This window comes from Balaenoptera acutorostrata, chromosome 1 (genome assembly GCF_949987535.1).
Source record: "Balaenoptera acutorostrata chromosome 1, mBalAcu1.1, whole genome shotgun sequence".
NCBI lineage: Eukaryota > Metazoa > Chordata > Mammalia > Artiodactyla > Balaenopteridae > Balaenoptera > Balaenoptera acutorostrata.
Genome location: NC_080064.1, coordinates 130,172,872 through 130,190,883, shown reverse-complemented (window position 1 = coordinate 130,190,883; position 18,012 = coordinate 130,172,872). Strand labels below are relative to the sequence as shown.

The following is an 18,012-nucleotide window of genomic DNA, read 5'->3' as shown; positions in this document are numbered from 1 at the left end:
ACTTCTCTTGGGTGTATATCTAGGAGTGGAATTGCTGGGTCCTATGTACTCTATGTTTAACATTTTGAGGAACTGCCAAACTGTTTTCCAAAGTAGCTGCATCATTTTACATTTCTACCAGCAACATATGAGAGTTCCATTTTCTCTGCCTCCTCACCAACATTTATTATTGCCTGTCTTTTTTATTATAGCCATTCTAGTGTGTGTGAAGTACTGTCTCATTGTGGTTTTAATTTCCATTTCCCTAATAGCTAGTGATATTGAGCATCTTTTCATAGGTTTAATGGCTATTTGTATATCTTCTTATATCTTCTTTGGAAAAATGTCTACTCAGATCCTTTGCCCATTTTGTAACTGGGTTGTCTTTTATTATTGAGTTGTTAGAGTTCTTAATACATTCTGGATACTAGACCCTCCCTTATCAGATATACGATTTGTAAATATTTTCTCCAGTTCTGTGGGTTGTCATTTTGCTCCCTTGATGGTATCATTTGGAGTCCAAATTATCTATGTTTTTGATGTTGTTGTTTTGTTTCATTTTTTGGTCACTTGTGCTTTTGGTGTCTTGTCTAAGAAACCATTTCCTAACCCAAAATCACAAATGTTTTCTTCTAGCAGTTTTTCTAGCTTAGCTTTTGGTGTTTAGGTCTATGATCCATTTGAGTTAAATTTTTTTTTTAATTAATTTATTTATTTATGGCTGTGTTGGGTCTTCGTTTCTGCGCGAGGGCTTTCTCTAGTTGTGGCAAGTGGGGGCCACTCTTCATCGCGGTGCGCAGGCCTCTCATTATCGCGGCCTGTCTTGTTGCGGAGCACAGGCTCCAGACGCGCAGGCTCAGTAATTGTGGCTCGCGGGCCCAGTTGCTCCGCGGCATGTGGGATCTTCCCAGACCAGGGCTCGAACCTGTGTCCCCTGCATTGGCAGGCAGATTCTCAACCACTGCGCCACCAGGGAAGCCCTTGAGTTAATTTTTGTATATAGTGTGAGATAGGGATACAATTTCTTTTTTTTTTGTTTGTTTGCTTATGGATATCCAGTGGTCCCAGCACTGTTTATGGAAAGACTGTTCTTTCCCCATTGAGTGGTCTTGCTGCCCTTGAAGAAAATCAGTTGATCATATATGTATGAGCTCATTTCTGGACTCCCTTCTGTTAGATTAATCTATATCTATTCTATGCCAGTATTACACTGTCTTGATTACTGTAGCTTTGCAGTGTTTTGAAGATAGAAAATGTGAGGTCTCCAACTTTGTTCTTCTTTTTCAAGACTGCTTTAGCTATTCTGGGTCTCTTGGGTTTCCATATGAATGTTATATAGGTTTTAAAATATAGTTTTATATTTAAGTTTTTTTTGGTATTTTATAAGGACAGACCTCACTGACTCTTGATTTCTTAAGATTCTGAAATTGGGATATAATTGAAAAGAGATATTTTGTTAAGTATGTTTGATGTCACAGGGAGTAACCTGATTTCCTTATCCTATTTTGTAATAATCCATACCCTTTCTCCTACATGTTTGTTAAAGGTTACAAAATTGACCCTGTCTAGAATTATTTAACTTTACATAGAGGAGTAGTTAAATAACTCAGTTCATCATTAGTTTAGGCCCGCTGAATGCTTTCTTTAACACTGACTTTTGCATCATTTTATGTAGGTAGTGCTGTTTAATGGGACAAAACATGGGCTTTGCAAAGTCTGAAGAACCAAAGTTTGAGGGCTGACTTACTCATTTCTTTGCTTTGTAACCTTGGACCAGTGTTCAAGTTTTCTGAGCTTTACTATCCTTGTCCATGAAATAGTATCCCTATTTCTGTCAACCTACATTGTCTGTTGTGAGAATGAAATGAGATAATGTATGTAAAGAACCTGCTACTTAATAGCTACTCTAAAAATTATTATTATTGTCATGTTTAATGGTTATCATTAATTTCTTAAAGTTTGAATGGCACTGATTTATTAAACATTTTGAGAATTGTTTTCCTGTTGTCTGAGCACTAGGAGATGAAGAAAGGTTATTCTAACAGAACAGAGGGTGAAAAATTGAACAGAATGTCTCCAGTTTGTGTGCTTATTAGCTTAAGAGACATTCTCTTCACTGATGTTCATTGGAATTTGAGAAATGGTCGAGCAACTGATGTAGGAGATTTTTTTTTTTGCTTCACATAATTTGAAGAATATTGTCTTCCCCTCACACCCTTTATATTCTTATTAATCTGAATTCAAATTCTACTTATTTTATATCCCATAAGACATTATTGTTATTTTGTATACGCATTATTTATTTAGATTTACCCACATATTTACATTTCCATTGTTTTTCAGTCCTTCTGTTCCTTGAATCATCTTGAATCATTTTCTTTTTTCCTTCAGAACTTCCTTTAGAATTTCTTTTAATGGAGGTGCATTGGCAATAAATTTTCTGGTTTTGCTTGTCTAAAAATATCTTTATTTCACCTTCACCTCTTGAAGGATAATTCTGCTAGTTATAGAATGCTGTGTTGGCAATTACTTTTCATTCTTGAATTTCTGATTGATTAAAAAATAGATTCTGGCTCTCTGGTGAAATTATTAATCTTGACGTATATTTTTCCTACCTATCATTGTTATTTTGAAGCCTTTTCAGATAATAACTAGGGTGTTCATGGATTTCTTTCTATTGTCTTTTTTTTTTTCTCTTGGTCTTCTTTTTTTGGTATATCTGGTAGTTTGTCTTTGAAAGCTTGACATTGTGTATGAAAAGCCATATTTCCATTTCTGGAGTTGCAGGGGGGTGGAATGGAGGAAACATCACTTATCATAATTGAGCATTGAGTGAACACAAAACTTGTTTCAAATTTTGTAAGGATCAGTTTACCTTTAGTTTGCCTATGCCCCTGGAGTGTAAAGCTCCATTGAACAAACACAGATTTGAACTCACTTCTCTATGGTTTTCTTTTCTTCTGGATCTTTGCCCCTCAAGTCTTGGCTGCATTGGTAGGCCCAAATTCCAGTGTTTGTCTACTTATCCCCATGACACTGTCAAAAGCTCTGCTAGCTTCACTGCCTCTTAGCAGCCTTCCCCTGCCAGCTTCTTGGGCTTCTCAGTCTCTTGTCCAGCTTGACTTAAGTCTCAGCACATGTCCTCAGGTAAAAGCAGTAAAAAGAATGCTGTGCTCACCTCAGTGAACTTCCTGTCTTTCTGAATCTTAGATCATCAAATCTGGCTGCCTTAGATGCTCTCCAACATCATCAAACAGGTACATTTTTTTAACATCCCACTTTTCTAGTTGTTCTTGGAAAGTAGCATTGATTTGCTCTAAGCTACGTTGTCAGCCAGAAACAGTACTTCCTCAGTTTGTTTTCTTTGTATTAAAACTGTTTACTGGATGATGAATCATGAAAAATTCTACTACCTGCCTCAGAGTTAAAGAGTGTGATTGGCAGGTTTTGTGGTTAAGGCTGCCTGGATAAATGGAAGTGCCAAGTTTCATTGGTTTTTCATTTGCATTATTTTCTTTGCCCTTTTACCTTCAGTTAGATGTCTCATCATTTCTTCCATTTCATAATTTTATTTTAGTGAAGGCAGTATTTCAATGATGTTTTTGAGTGAATGAATATTTTAATATAGATAGTAAAAATTTTAATAAACTACTAATATTTAAATTTTATATTAAAAGGAGAGTATAATACTAGAATGCACAGTGAAATCTAAATTTTAAAAAGCTGTATTAAAAAATAAAAATAAAAAGCTGTATTTATAAGGATCAATATGAAAAATAATGAAGAAAGGCTTGTTATAGTATATCTCTTACCTTTGTTTTCTCTTGACTAATAAACATTATTTAAATGTGTCTTTTGGATGATTGTGGGAAAAATAAAATAGTGTCTTTAAAGTTATCTCCATTATAGCTTATGAGTACAATCATAAATATAACTAGACATAGTACTATTAGAATTTACAAGTGAATTATTAACATAAAAGGAACCCATCTATATACCATAACCAGAGAATCAGATGCTAAATCCAGAATTAGCAATGAAACCCTTAGATTCCTTTCTTCTTTATGTCCTCATTTGCTTATTGTGATGAAGGACCTTTAGGGGCCTAGGAAATCCTGCCTAATAGTCAAGGAAAGAGGGCCATTCTTTGACTTACGTTTTCATTGTATGCACCTCACAGATCTTCAACTAGAGGGAGCTGAAATGATCAAAGGGCCTCAGCTCCTGTGCTCTGGAATCTACTGCTGCTTTTGTGCTTAGGACATGCTTCCCAAGGGCTGCTCCCAGCCCATGACTGAGAGGAGCAGGGATACTAAAGCAGGCCTGTCCCTGGAAGTCAGAGAACTCTCTGAGGGCTAACTGGCTTGAGTACCGCCCAGTGGTCTTTTTTTTTTAACATCTTTATTGGAGTATAATTGCTTTACAATTGTGTGTTAGTTTCTGCTTTATAACAAAGTGAATCAGCTATACATATACATACATCCCCATATCTCCGCCCTCTTGCGTCTCCCTCCCACCCTCCCTATCCCACACCTCTAGGTGGTCACAAAGCACCGAGCTGATCTCCCTGTGCCTTGCAGCTGCTTCCTACTAGCTATCTATTTTACATTTGGTAGTAGTGGTCTTGCTGAACCTTCCTTAGTCTGTAGAGCAGTCCAGAAGGATATCATCCAGTCTTCCTTCACTCTCTCCTTCACTTAGGGTCAGATTTGTATTGTGGTCTGTCAGCCTTCCCTGGATCCCTCCCTATTTTCTCTTGTAGGAATTTCCTGTACAGAATTTCTCTTACAGAATAGAATTTTTGCATGTTTAATCCTATCTTGGCATCGTGTCTGCTTCTCCGGGGACCTAGACTAACACATTCTCCCACTCTTTCTATAAAAAGATACTATCATGTGAAATTACTAAGGAGAGTAAAGATGCTTACTATAATTTGAATGACAACAATACTCTAATACTGCTGGAGTCTTAAATTTAGAACAGTTATGTTCTAAATGTAATTGAGAGCTAACCACTCAGAAATTTTTCCTCATACTAATTTTTTCTTCTTTTTTTTTTTCTCATACTAGTTTATTGATTATCTGCTTATATGTAAACTTGCTTTCAGAAGGATTGAATTATCACAGTAGTCAGATCAGGAGCTCATGTTCTAAAAAAAGTATCAATTTACCCAGGATGTTTGGATGGATGGCTGTGAAGTATTAAGCAGTTCATAAGTCATCTCTGAGATATCTAAGGATGTTTAATAAGAAATTAGAAGGAAATATTTATGAGGGTATGTTGATAACTGGCATACTGTTGAAAAGCAGAATTATTCAATACAATAAGTAATAACAAATTTCTTCATCACAAATATTTGGTAATTCTTTCAATTTGTATGACTTTTACAAGAGTGCTTATATTTTATATGTTAGTGTTAAAATCCTTCTATCCTTCTTTACAGAATCATGGTGAAAGATTCGTTTTCATTGCAGAGTGGTATGATCCAAATGCTTCACTATTTCGACGTTATGAGCTTCTATTTTACCCAGGGGATGGATCTGTTGAAATGGTAAATGAGCCTTTTTTTGCTTAAAAGTTGGCAAACGGAGTGAAAGTGGGATCCAGAGAGGAATAGGATTGCCTTTTTTATAGTTGCTTTTAAAAATACATTCTTTTTATTTTGGGAATTTTAAAAATTTTGGTATTATAATTCCAATACAAGAAGATACCTTGTGTCTTTATTTTTAATAGAAATTATTTTTTTGGTTAGAAAACTGAAGTGGGATTATTTATGCTTTGGATTAAGTGATAGTCAATAAGTGGCTATAGATAAAGATTATCATGCTCATAAATATGTCACCATTGTTGAATGCTGTTATCGCTACAAAAAGTCAAATTGAAGAAGGCTGAGCTAAAAGAGTCCTGCTTGTTTCTTTGTGTCCCTTTGTTGACGACTCCATTTGCACGTGGACCTATTTGGTACTGGGATTTTGTGTCGGCAAGAAAGCAGAAATTTGGAATTTCTCTGGGATTTCATAGGCACTAATTTGCTGCAGTGATTTGGAAATAAACAAATCTTTCTATCCAGGGTTTTTTAAAGTATTAAATTTGTAATTTTTATGTTATTACTAGAGTAGACTAGGAACTACATAAGTTATGAAAGAAATTATGATTTGTACTTATAGCAAAAATGAAACAGAATGTAACTTATGTTTAATAGAGCAAAATTAACTATTTCTAGTTTTATAATAAGGTTAACATTACCTACTGATAATTATTTGTTTTATTGTATTGTTTTTGGTTCTAGCATGATGTAAAGAATCATCGCACCTTTTTAAAGCGGACCAAATATGAAGACCTTCACTTGGAAGATTTATTTATAGGCAACAAAGTGAATGTCTTTTCTCGACAACTGGTGCTACTTGACTATGGGGATCAATATACAGCTCGGCAACTGGGCAGTAGGAAAGAAAAGTAAGAAAACAAGTATATAATCATTTTAAAATTCTTAGAACATTATGTATGTCTTGATACCAAATTCTAACTTCTTGTTTCTATCTTTTGTTTTTACGGTGTAAATATTTTTCAGTGATCCAATTCAGTATTATGACAATTTTAGAATTTTGTGGAGGTAACAAAGTGATGCCCATAGTCTTAGGCAATGATTATTTTCCAGAGGAAAAAGTGCAAACCTTTTATACACCCTTGTCATTCTTCTAATTGGGAACTGAAAATATAAGTCTTAGTGTACAGCATAAAGATGGTTTATGGGGGGGAAGTAGTGATTGCCAGAAGCTCAAAGGAAACTCAGAGGAAAGTAAAGCTATTTCTTGTAGAAGAGTAGGGAAGGCTTTGTGAAGGTATTTGACAGGATCATGAGAGATGGATTGAATTTTTACCCAGTTGGATCAAGTCAGAGGAATGCTGGTCAGAGGAATGAGTATGAGCAAAAATACAACAGAATGTTATGCACTAGGCAGAGCTCATTGTTCCTAATGACTGGCTTGGTGGTTAAAAATTTTTTTAAATTTAAGTAGTAAAATAGACTAATTAGGATGGTAGCAATAGGTATGAAGAGGAAGGAAGGAAAGTAATTAACCAAAGTACAGTAATAGTAGTAATGATAAGCATTAATATCTGTTAGCTATTTTTATAAAAGGTATTGTGTTAAAATGATTTGTATGCATCATTTATTTAAGCCCCACGACAACCTAATACACAAGCTAGTAATATTATTATTAGCTCCACTCTGCAGATGGAGAAGTTGAGGCTTAGTGATGTTAGGTAACTTGCTGAAGGTCACAGAGTAGAGGCAGGATTAAAGCCCAGCGTTTGTCTGAATCAAGAATAGGAGGATTTAATCACAGGAGAATGGATAGGACCTGCAAAATGATTGTCTTCTTTCTGTCTCAATTCATTTTTATGTCTCCTGTGGCACCTAACACGTCTCCTCATACATTACAAGCACCTTGTCTGTGTTAGATGAATGAATCATTGAATAACAATTTAAAATTTATTATCTACTCTTTCCTTTTCTTCATTTCCTCCCTGTTTTCAAATGATGACCTTTGATCTAGTTGACAAAGGTGTTTTTGTCTAGATTGTTTGGAATATATATTGTCTATTTTTGAGTTTTATTCGCAGACGTAATAGATATCTGATAAATATTGACTGATCAATTGAAGACAGGATATGTGAGTATTTTGAAAAGAAAAAAATATACAAAAACATTGTGATACAAAGAAACTTAATCTGTCTTGGGATCACAACTGCATCCCTAAAGGCCGTGGTGTTGATGCCTCAAACAGTGCATTAGTCACAGGGGATGCCCCACGTAACTTTGTTGAATGAATGAGCTTATGTTGTTGAAAATAGTCGTTGTGTTTGGAGGCAGAGCTCCCCGCTGGCTGCCTCCCTGCCTTCTTCCCTCCCTCCCACTGCATGTGGCTCCTCCTGTGAAACGGAGAAACTGCAGCATGGTGCCTTCTGTGTGTCTCTCTGGTCTTCTCTCTTCATTGTTTGTCATAGCTACGTTTGTCATTCTGCCTTTCCCTCAGTTTTGATTTAGAGGAGAGACAGAACAAGTTGCAGTTGTAGCTGAAAATTAGGCTAGCCAGAAAACATAATACTAAAATGACATTGTAATTTTCAACCTCTACCCTTATGAGTTTGCAGCTTTCTGAGTCTAGCACGAGCTATATTTGAAATGGAATGTTAATTCTTTGGTCATCTTTCTTGGCTCTGGTTTCTGTGGCTTATATTATATTGTGTTGACTTGGGGGATTCTTTGGATTTGTGGAGTGATTGTTGCAGTAATGAAAAATAGGGATCACTGGTGGAAGTTAAGGCTATATGTATAAAAAGCTCCCAAAACTATTTAATTCTATAGGAAAAAAAATCTGTCTAACTATATTTTGAGGTTTGCCACCCAAATAATAGCTGGTTATCTACCTAATACCTGAGTCCCCCGCATAGTAATATTCTTTCTGTGACTTCTTTACAAGCCCTTTATAATTCTGAAGGTTCTTTGATGCTCAGTGTGGTATTAGTACACAGGTGGTAATGGATCAGTGAGGTGGTGAATGACTCATAAAAAAGGAAAACCAAAGATTCCCAGGACAACTCTGAACTAGGAAAAAAAAAAAAAGTTAGACAAATAGGAATCTCATTGTTGTGAGATCTACTGATAAAAGTCTATGGGATTAAGGAAACACCAACCACAGTTCCTTTATTTACAAGTAATAAATATTTATAACTTAGTTTTTGATCACATGCTATATGCCAGCCACTGTGGTAGGCATCTCAGTTCAAGACTACTTCAAGTTTTCATTTAAACTAGCAAAAATCAGTGAATTAGGGAGACAGCGTTAATAGTATGACCCAATCAAAATAAAATAATAATAGCTGTAACAATTATACTTAATATATATATTAATTGATTTGTCTACAGTGAACGTTGTTGATTCCATTTTACAGAACACAGCCATAGTCGCACAGCTACAAAGTAAAGGGAAACAAGTAAATCTTGTTGTGTTTGACTTTAAAACTTTCTCTTTTTATTAAAACCTCTAATTAATATATTGGTAAATACTATTGAATGGACTGATTTAAAAATAGGAGGAACAGAAGAATGTGAAGACAGATTTTAAATATTTGGGCTTTGTAAATATAATTAATTAAAATATGTGCAATATTCTATTTTTACTGACTTCAATTGTTTCACCATTTTCTCTTCTGATTCTCTCCTAACTACAAGTGGGTTAAATCCAGCAACCATTTGGGTGATATAAATAAACTTCAGAATTCAAGAGTTTTAAAAATATATTGTTTCATTTAAATGACCAAAGAAGTAGGCATATGGAGAAATACATGCGTGTCTATCATGGTCCCATGGAAATAGCTTCTATGTAATAATTATAACTTAGTCTAGTTCTCAGTTTTATATAGTGTCAAGGATAATTTATGAACTAATTACATCCCTATTATATTTATCATACTCAACTATTTTCTTTCTGGAGTAAAGCCTGTAGTGAGAGGGAGGAGTAAAGCTGATCTTCATGGCGCCCGTCTGCTAATTTTGAGGCACTTATCAAGATAATTCTGTTTAATTCAATTTAGCTAACAAACTAGCCTCAGCTTTCTAATTCCCGTTAACTGTAGAAATCTGACGTTCGATTTACATTTCTATTCTCTTTTTCAAAAATCTCTGTATTGAGGTATAATAGACAAACAAAAAGCTGTAAATATTTAATACATACAATCTGGTGAGTTTGGAGCTAAGTATATACCCATGAAACCATTACCACAGTCAAGGATATAAATTTATCTATTACCTCCAAAATTTTCCTCCCACCCCCTTATTATTTTTTATATTGATTTTTCTTTTGTGGTAAGGGAACTTAATGAAAGCTCTACTCTCTTAGCTAATTCTAATCTATTCTCCTTATAAAGCTCCTCAAATCAAATGGATAAGTGTTATCAGTTGTCAATGAGTCATAGTATTTGATTTAAAAACATTTTTTTCTTTAAAATTTTTTTTCCTTTTTTTTTAGAGTATTCAATTTTAGTTTTAGATGGTAATAAATTGATGCTTTATGGTTTTACTATTCAGATGTAAAGACATCATACAGGCTTTTTGTCATCTCTTGGGTTCAGTTAGTCTCCATTCTCCCTTCCGAATATTAACTGATGGAGCATTAACGTAGGCGCCAAATGCAAATCAAAGTAAAGTGCTGGTTTAGGCTGTCTAGTATAAGCCAGCTCTGAGAACGGTTGTGGTTTATTCCTACTTCTCCACCCCACCCCCTGCCCTCCTTCCCAGTCTGAACCTTGGGGCCTGTCTGAGGGAGAGAGATACCTTTAGAGCAAACCCTGAGAGCACACTTGCCCATCCAGCGTGGGAGACAGAGCACCAGAGAGAGGTAGGTTTCCATGCAGGTGCTGGCCTCTGCCTCCGCTGTGCTAACCAGATGGAAGTAGGAGAAGAACTATAGACTGTGTCCTGCATGAGGGCTTGCAGGTCTGAGAGAGGAGAGGCAGGGCCGCATACAATCAGAAACCCTTAAATGTGACCATATGTGGAGGAGCAAATGAAGGGGGTGGAGAGAGGGAGCGCTCTCCTGGGAATGGAGTAGAAGTCACTTTACCCATGAGGAGCAAAGGTACACATGTTCTCATTGTTCCTGGAGTTTTATTTCTTTAAGCCAGTCGGCCTAACAATTTTAAGTAGACCAAGGCTACTTCTCAGGGGAGGAGACCAGACAATTACTGGTATTAGTTCAGTTCTGTTCTCACCTTTGGGAAACTACTCCCTCAATACCAATTACTGTTACTTTACATATCCTCCTAGGTGGTGGTGAGCAGTTGAGTTTTGGCTGCAAAAAGGCACTGAAATGCATTCAAGTAAGACTTTAGTTCAATTACCAAGGCCTTGCTAAAAATTCACCCCCCTGCAGCCAATCTTTATCTCATCTTTACTTACCTACGGTCTGATTGTCCAAGATGGCTTACTCATGCAGGCAAAAAACTGAACGTCCAAAACAACAATGAAACTATATAAGTTGGAAGAGAGAACATTGGAGCTAAAGTGTTCTAAAGTCTTTCTAAAGGGTCAAGATATTATACAATTTTAAGAATTTTAAGTTAAATAAGTATGAAAATGTTTCACAGCTAACCACTAGAAAAATAGTGTATAAACTCCAAACCAATAGAGAGTACGGTAGGCAGAATCATGACTGCTCAAAGATGTCCGTGTTCAAATCTCTGGAACCTATGAATATGTTACTGTATGGTCAGGCCATTCAAGATGGCTGTTCTCTCGCTCTCTGTAGATCCCCTGATTGACTAGGCCCTGCCTCACTCACATGACTATCCAATTCTCTTAATTGTAAGGGTTGTTAATTAGCCCCTGGTAACTAATGAGCCCACCTGACATCAATTCCCCCCTGTAAATGGTAGCCTCCCTCCGTCCTGAGTAGCCAAGACTGCTGCTACAGCCTGCGTACAGTTTGCCGCACACCCTGGGGGTGTTGCTCCAGGACCTTGCTTCAGACATGTAAGCTCCTCCATCAATTAAACCATTGAGGTCTCTTTTGCTGCTCTCTGGGCTCTTTCTTCTCTCTCGAGGCTGGGCATCTGCAAGGCTTGCAAGCATGCGGGTGCAGCCCAACAGTTACCTAACATGGCAAAGAGACTTTGCAGATTTAAGATTACAGGCCTTGAGATGGGGAAATTATTCTGCATCATCCCTGTGGGTGCGATCTAATCACAGGAATCCATAAAACCAGAGAACCTTTCTGGCTGCAGAGAACCAGAGAGATGCCAGTGTGAGAAGGACCCAGTCTCCATTGCTAGATTTGAAGGTGAAAGGAGACCACAGCCAAGGAATGGGTGGCCTTAGCCATCTTTCTCAAGAATGGATTTGATTGATAATGTATTTTTGGTTGATATCTTTTTGTCATTGCTTTACTTTCAGCCTTGTTAAGTTATATTGTAGATATATCTCCCGTAAACAGCATACAGCTCTTTAAAAAAAAACCAGTCTGAAAACCTCTAGATTTTCACTGGTAAGACTAGTACATGTACATTTACATATGCTGTATTAGTATTTTTGTACATATTTCAACTATTTTACTGCTTTCCTGCTTTTCTATTTTTTTCTTCTTGCCATTCTTTTGTTGAGGTGTTTTTCCTCTCCAGTTCTTTTTTCTCTGTAGTCTTTTATTGAAGACATAACAAATTACCACAAAGTCAGCTGCTTAAACAATACAAATTTATTATCTTAGTTTTATATATCAGAAGTCCAACACAGATTTCATCAGGCTGAGATCAAGGTGTTGGTAGGGAAAACTACATTTCTTTGTGGAGGCTTTACGGGAGAATCCATCTCCCTGCCTGTTTCAGCTCTTCAGGCCTCAAGGAAAGAGAAGCCTGGCTGTGTGAACCGACCCACTAGCCGAATGCAGCAGTGTGACCCATCCCAGGTGAAACCACTCCCCAGCCAACCTACATGATCTTGAGAAGTTGTTGGTAGTTTTAAGCCACTATATTTTGGGGTGGTTTGTTATGCAGCAACAGATAACAGCGGCACTATTAATATATTTTAGTGGCGCTTTACTTTCTTTGTGTGCTATCTTCACTTTTAAATAATACATATGATTCCTAAGCCCTATCTTATTTTCCCTCCAAAATGCATTTTAACTATTATCTACTGAACAATTAAGCAGTGAAGACGTGACAGAGGAACTTGCTTGGAGTAATTAATCACGGTAATCAACGCTTTGTCTCCTGTAGGCATTTAAAGAGAAAATGAAACTGCATTTTTTTTCATATTGCTTGTTGTTCACTGCCGATGTGTTTTATATTTTCTTTAAGAGCTTTGGTTCTTGAAGACGTTTCCACAGTTTAGCATAAACAATCATGGGTTAGTTTGGCTTTATAATATTTTAAACAATGTGAGCTAAAAAAGTGACGAGTTTTAACTATCGTTGAAGCCATATAAAATGCTAGAAGTGACTCACTTGCTTCAGAATAAAAAGTCCGTTTATCACAAGCCCTATCAGACTAAAATGAACAACTTTTGTTATTTAAAAGTTTTAAAAGCCAGCCATAAGTTATATCCAGTTGTAAGTAAGGATATTTGTATCATTATATCCTTAGCTAAGTTTGTCTCATTGGTGAAAAAAGCCTACTTTGAAAAAGCCTACCAGTCTCCTTTTATGGATTCCTTGAGTTAATGCCAATGTGTCAGAACAATTGAAAATAAAGGGAAAGTGACAGCAATTTTTTATCTTATTTTGTGTGCCAGATAAACTGAATTACTCCAACTAATCTGATTTTACCTTGCGTTTGCAAATGTTAGTCTTGAGGATTTGTGATTATGCTCTGTTTTGCTAATATTAATAGCGACATTATTTGTGGTGTGGTGTGGAAGGAGCACAGACCCAAAAGTCGTGTGAGCTGGGTGTTCTGTCCTGAGGAGGCCACAGACCAGCTGTGTGATCTTTGGAGCGTTACCTCTCTGGGCCTTGTTTCCTTGTTAGTAAACTGAGGAAATTCAGGTGATCTCCATCTCTAAAAATCCATTAATTCTGTGGCTTCAGAGGGGGAATGCATAGCTCTGGTGCGTCCTCTAAGAGGAAAGTGTGATTTTAAAAGTTAGCAGGGTGTTTGCTAGCCATATACCTCTTCAGGTAAGAAGACATTTAGTTCTTTGTATATCATTCATGCTATGAATAAAGTGTTAATAGAAGAATTTGTATTATTTCCAAATCAATGCTGAACTGACTGCGTGGCATACACATGTTAAAGTCTAAGAGACCAAAAATCAAGCTAATATGTTTAATGCAACTCTTTAGAGAATTGTTGTCTTTTATAAAGCGTGTGCTAAGAAATAGAAATCTTAAACACCTGTGTTTTATAACGTGGACATATTTAAAATGAGTCTTAACTTTTTTTCCCTCTAAGCTTTTATGATTTTTCTAGATTGGGTACCTAATTTTTATTTCCTTGTGAAAAAATAGTAAACTTCCATTGTGTAAGTTTTTAAGAGACCATTAATACACTTGTGTTTATAATTCACTTTGATGTTTGATGTAAGATTTTTAAGGAAATTACCACTGCTTGGGAATTATAAGTAAAAACTGCCAAACTATTTTTATCTTTAAATTTATTCTTTATTTCTTTATAGAACATTAGCCCTGATTAAACCAGATGCAGTATCAAAAGCAGGAGAAATCATTGAAATAATAAGCAAAGCTGGATTTACTCTAACCAAACTCAAAATGATGACACTTTCAAGGTAAATTTTTTGAGCATTCTCAGTTATGTAATGTTTGGTTCCTTTTTAAAAAAAAAAATCATCTATCTTTCATGTCATTGTTTAAAAACTTCCACAGAATGACAAAGAATAGTATAGTAATCTTATTAGAATGAGGAAATGGAAGACAACAGGTAATCAGATGCATAAAGGATGATTGAACTCTAAGCAAATAGGAGTTGTCAGGTTATACTATTAACTATGTATTAGACGTGAACTCTTCATTGTCTTTCATAACCCCATCTGCTTTTATAACACCAGTGTTTCATAATTGTAATCTCTTCTTTTATACAATGTAACACATTGTATAAAAAGTATAGAAGAAATGAATATTAGATTATTTCTATTTGACAAGGGAATGTTACTGTTGAGATTTTCAAAAGTCATGTGTTTGGAAATGTTTTAGTTCCTTCCAATATATATAATTGGCAGATATACCTATTTACTGCTCTGCAAAGCAAGCCATTCTATCTGACCAGATATTTTCTAAGTTATTTAATGAAAATAAGACTTAGTGTTAGGTAGGGACATTAATGTAGCTGTTAGGCAGGGCTCGACCCAGCAGTTTTCTTAGGGTACTTCGCTGATTTGTGTGTGTGTGTTTGCTTAGGTGTCTTCTCACTGATGTTCCTGGCTCTTTATCCCACAGGATGGTTGCTTTTTTGTCTCTGTGAGAACAGGGACGATGGAGAGCAGTAGAGAGTCCGTGTAGCTTTGATAAGTCTGATCCCTAGAAACCTTAACAAAACATTCTCATTTTTACCCCAGTAATGACATAATTTGAATTTTTCCCCTATGTAAGACTCCCAGTTTACATATATTCTAGAAAGGCAGGCGTCTTCCATTTCAGAGCACAGAATCTAGAGCCAGATTGCTTGTAACTGCACCGCTTACTAGGTTGTGACTCTGAACAACTTACCTCTGTGCTTCAGTTTCTTCATCTGCAAAACGGAGGTTATAACATCACCTGTATCATAAACTTGTTATGAGGGTTATGTGAGTTTAATAAAAGTAAAGTGCTTTGAAAAACCGTGGCACATAGTAGGTGTATATAGGTGTTAGCTATTAGTGGTAGTAGTGTAGTACTAGTGATATCACTATTATTTAGTAGAAACCGAGGTCATGATCCTTTATGAACATAGTTGCATTTGTCCCATTTCTGTCTGTATCGAGAACGCTTGCCCTCACAGCAGGCTATGGGACTGAATTCTGGAGAGATGACTGAATAGTTTTAGTGAGATTAAAACTTTTTTATGTCTCTACACTTCCAGTGTTTGATAATTTGGTGTCAAACTTTCCACAGTAAAGTTGCCCAAGAAAACTTAACAGCTTTTTAAATTGTTTATAGCACCTCATACATCTCTATTAATATGACTGTCAAGTCTTGGATTTTACCCAACTTAAAAGCTAGTAAGTTAATCTGTCACTCTCTCAGGGATGCTAGCAGAAGACGTGAGACTTCTGAGTCAGAGACAGAGGGCTTGAGTATGGCTCAGTAAACAGCATAAACATCATGTTTCTGTTGGTTCCCTTTGCTTTCATGTCCCGTGGGAATAACATGATATGGGCCCGGGTGGATGTTGTACACACAGTTGATTGCATCACCCCTGAGGAGCACTGAACTTAGGTTACCCACTGTTTCATTAACGAGCAGTAAACAAGCCTGCTCTTTGTACTGAAGAGACATGACCTCATCCCTCAAAGTTGCTCATTATAAACATAACTCCAAGAAATGGCTAGGATAAAGAGTAGCTGGGGCCTTGCATTCTTGGCATACCCAATAAGACACGTTAGGAGTGCCAGAGACCCATGGAGGAGTATCTCCCAATGCTTAAATCTTTTCTAAACTTATTTGCTCAAATGTCAGTTCCTCCCTCATGACAGTATCTGAAAGGCAGAAGCTGAGTTCCATCTAACTTTGTACTTCTAGTTCTTGGATCAGTGCCTGATTCAAAGTAGGCACTAAGTAAGTATTTCGTAAAAGAATTAATAGATCTTTGTGACAATGGTGAGTTTCTTTATAAAAACACAACAAAACAAAACATAACAAAATAACAACAAAGAGACTCCTCTAGGTGGTGATGCACTTGTTAATCTTTCTCTCCATCTAAACTTTTTAAGGGAGGAATTAAATAAGAATGATGAGAAAAAAATTCATGAACTCTCATCTTGGTTTCAGTTATAGATTTTCAGTGGAAATAACTATGGGGTCAGTGACATATGAGAAGAAAGCAATAAGATACTTTCAGTAATTAATATTTTTCTTTTCACTGATATCAAACATTATGATTTTTCTTAGTGGTTCAGTTGTGTTAAAGTTTAGAATTGGTCATATTAGTAGTCTCGCTGCTAACTCTTCTAAAATACTCCCCACTTGAGGTTTTTTAGGCACTCAGTTTTACCTCATTTTAGGCTGCAATACAGAATATCCATATCATTTTTATGAATTCTTTTCCTTACCCGCTAGAATTTTTTTTTTCTTCTGAAGTTGGTAATAGTAAGGTCAGAAGCAATCAGAGATTTGGGTTCAAATCTCCCTGTCCTTCTTCCCTTACCAGCACTTTGACCTGCACAAGTTATGTAATCATGCTGAACTTCATTATTTTCAGATGTAAAATGAAGATGGTCATACCTATTTCAATATATTATGAGGAATAATAAAATTTAATGTTGGGCATATAATAGCCTCTAGAAAAATGAGTTTTCTTCCCCTTCCATTTCTTGGGATGAATTTCACTTTCTATACTTGCATAGTATACTTTCATAATCTTTTCATGGCCAAAGAGAATATTTTAGTACACTTGGTTTGAATAAAAGTATATCCTGATATATCTTATTAAGTGAATTCATTTTGTAATGGGCCTATAAGATCTTAAAGCATTGCATACTAAATTATCAAGCCTGAAAGGTTAATCTTTTGTTAGGGGATACTTTAATTGGCTATTTTAAAAAGTTGATGTTGACATATATTTGTCATATACTGTGAATTCAGTTTAAAGCCTTTGAGAAAACTGTACAAGTTTGAGACACTTGGTTTGATTAACCGAAAAGTCTAAATAACTTTTTAAATCAGTGTAAAAGTCCATTATCCTTTCATTGTTTCTATAGTTGTGGGACTATAAATTTAAAAGTAAATCCCGATTGCCCTTAATAAATTCAGATTTCTGAATATCTCCGTATTATCCCTTTTTTGGGGGGATGTAAGTTCAAGGGTTCATTTTTAATACATTAAAAACCAATAAAAAATACATTGATATGCATAATTTGTCAAGCAGTTTTTAAAAACACAAGTATATAGTCTTTCTTTTAGAGCGATCTAAGGAAGAAAACTATAACTATTACATTAAAATTCTAGCCTAACCTCTCAAGTTTAAAGCCTGTAGAAGGAGGTAACAAATTTTGAATTTGAAGATGGCTTTGCATTTTTTGATGTAACTTATTTGAACTTTAAAGAACAAATAATTTTTATTGGTCATATGTTAAACTTTGGTTTTAGAATGTTAAAGATGCTAGTGAAAAGGAAGATAGTAGATTTGAACATGAGTAATAAAGTAAGTATTGCCTCTTTTGTTCATTTTAATTTTACATCTTAGCATAGATATCCATACTAGCAAAAATTTGAAAAGAGGGGAGATTTGAGCAGAATGTTTGGTGAAAAGTCCTTAACTCACATACGGATCACATAGAGAATTTCATTATTTTATTAATGTAAGTTAAAATAATTTCCTTACATA

The 18,012-nt window shown here is 35.7% G+C and overlaps 1 protein-coding gene across 4 annotated transcripts in view; it reads left to right on the top strand.

Moving 5' to 3' along the window:
• NME7 (NME/NM23 family member 7) overlaps positions 1-18,012 on the top strand; it is a 247,760-nt gene that overhangs the window by 44,961 nt on the left and 184,787 nt on the right. For 2 of the 4 annotated variants that reach the window (XM_007172480.3, XM_007172482.2), the window contains exons 2-5: positions 3,190-3,236; positions 5,423-5,530; positions 6,269-6,435; positions 14,150-14,260. In XM_007172480.3, the coding sequence (XP_007172542.1) occupies positions 3,213-3,236; positions 5,423-5,530; positions 6,269-6,435; positions 14,150-14,260 (410 nt within the window). In that variant the 5' untranslated portion in view covers positions 3,190-3,212. The remainder of the gene's footprint in view (positions 1-3,189; positions 3,237-5,422; positions 5,531-6,268; positions 6,436-14,149; positions 14,261-18,012) is intronic. The other 2 variants (XM_007172481.2, XM_057549368.1) reach the window with 1 other exon arrangement.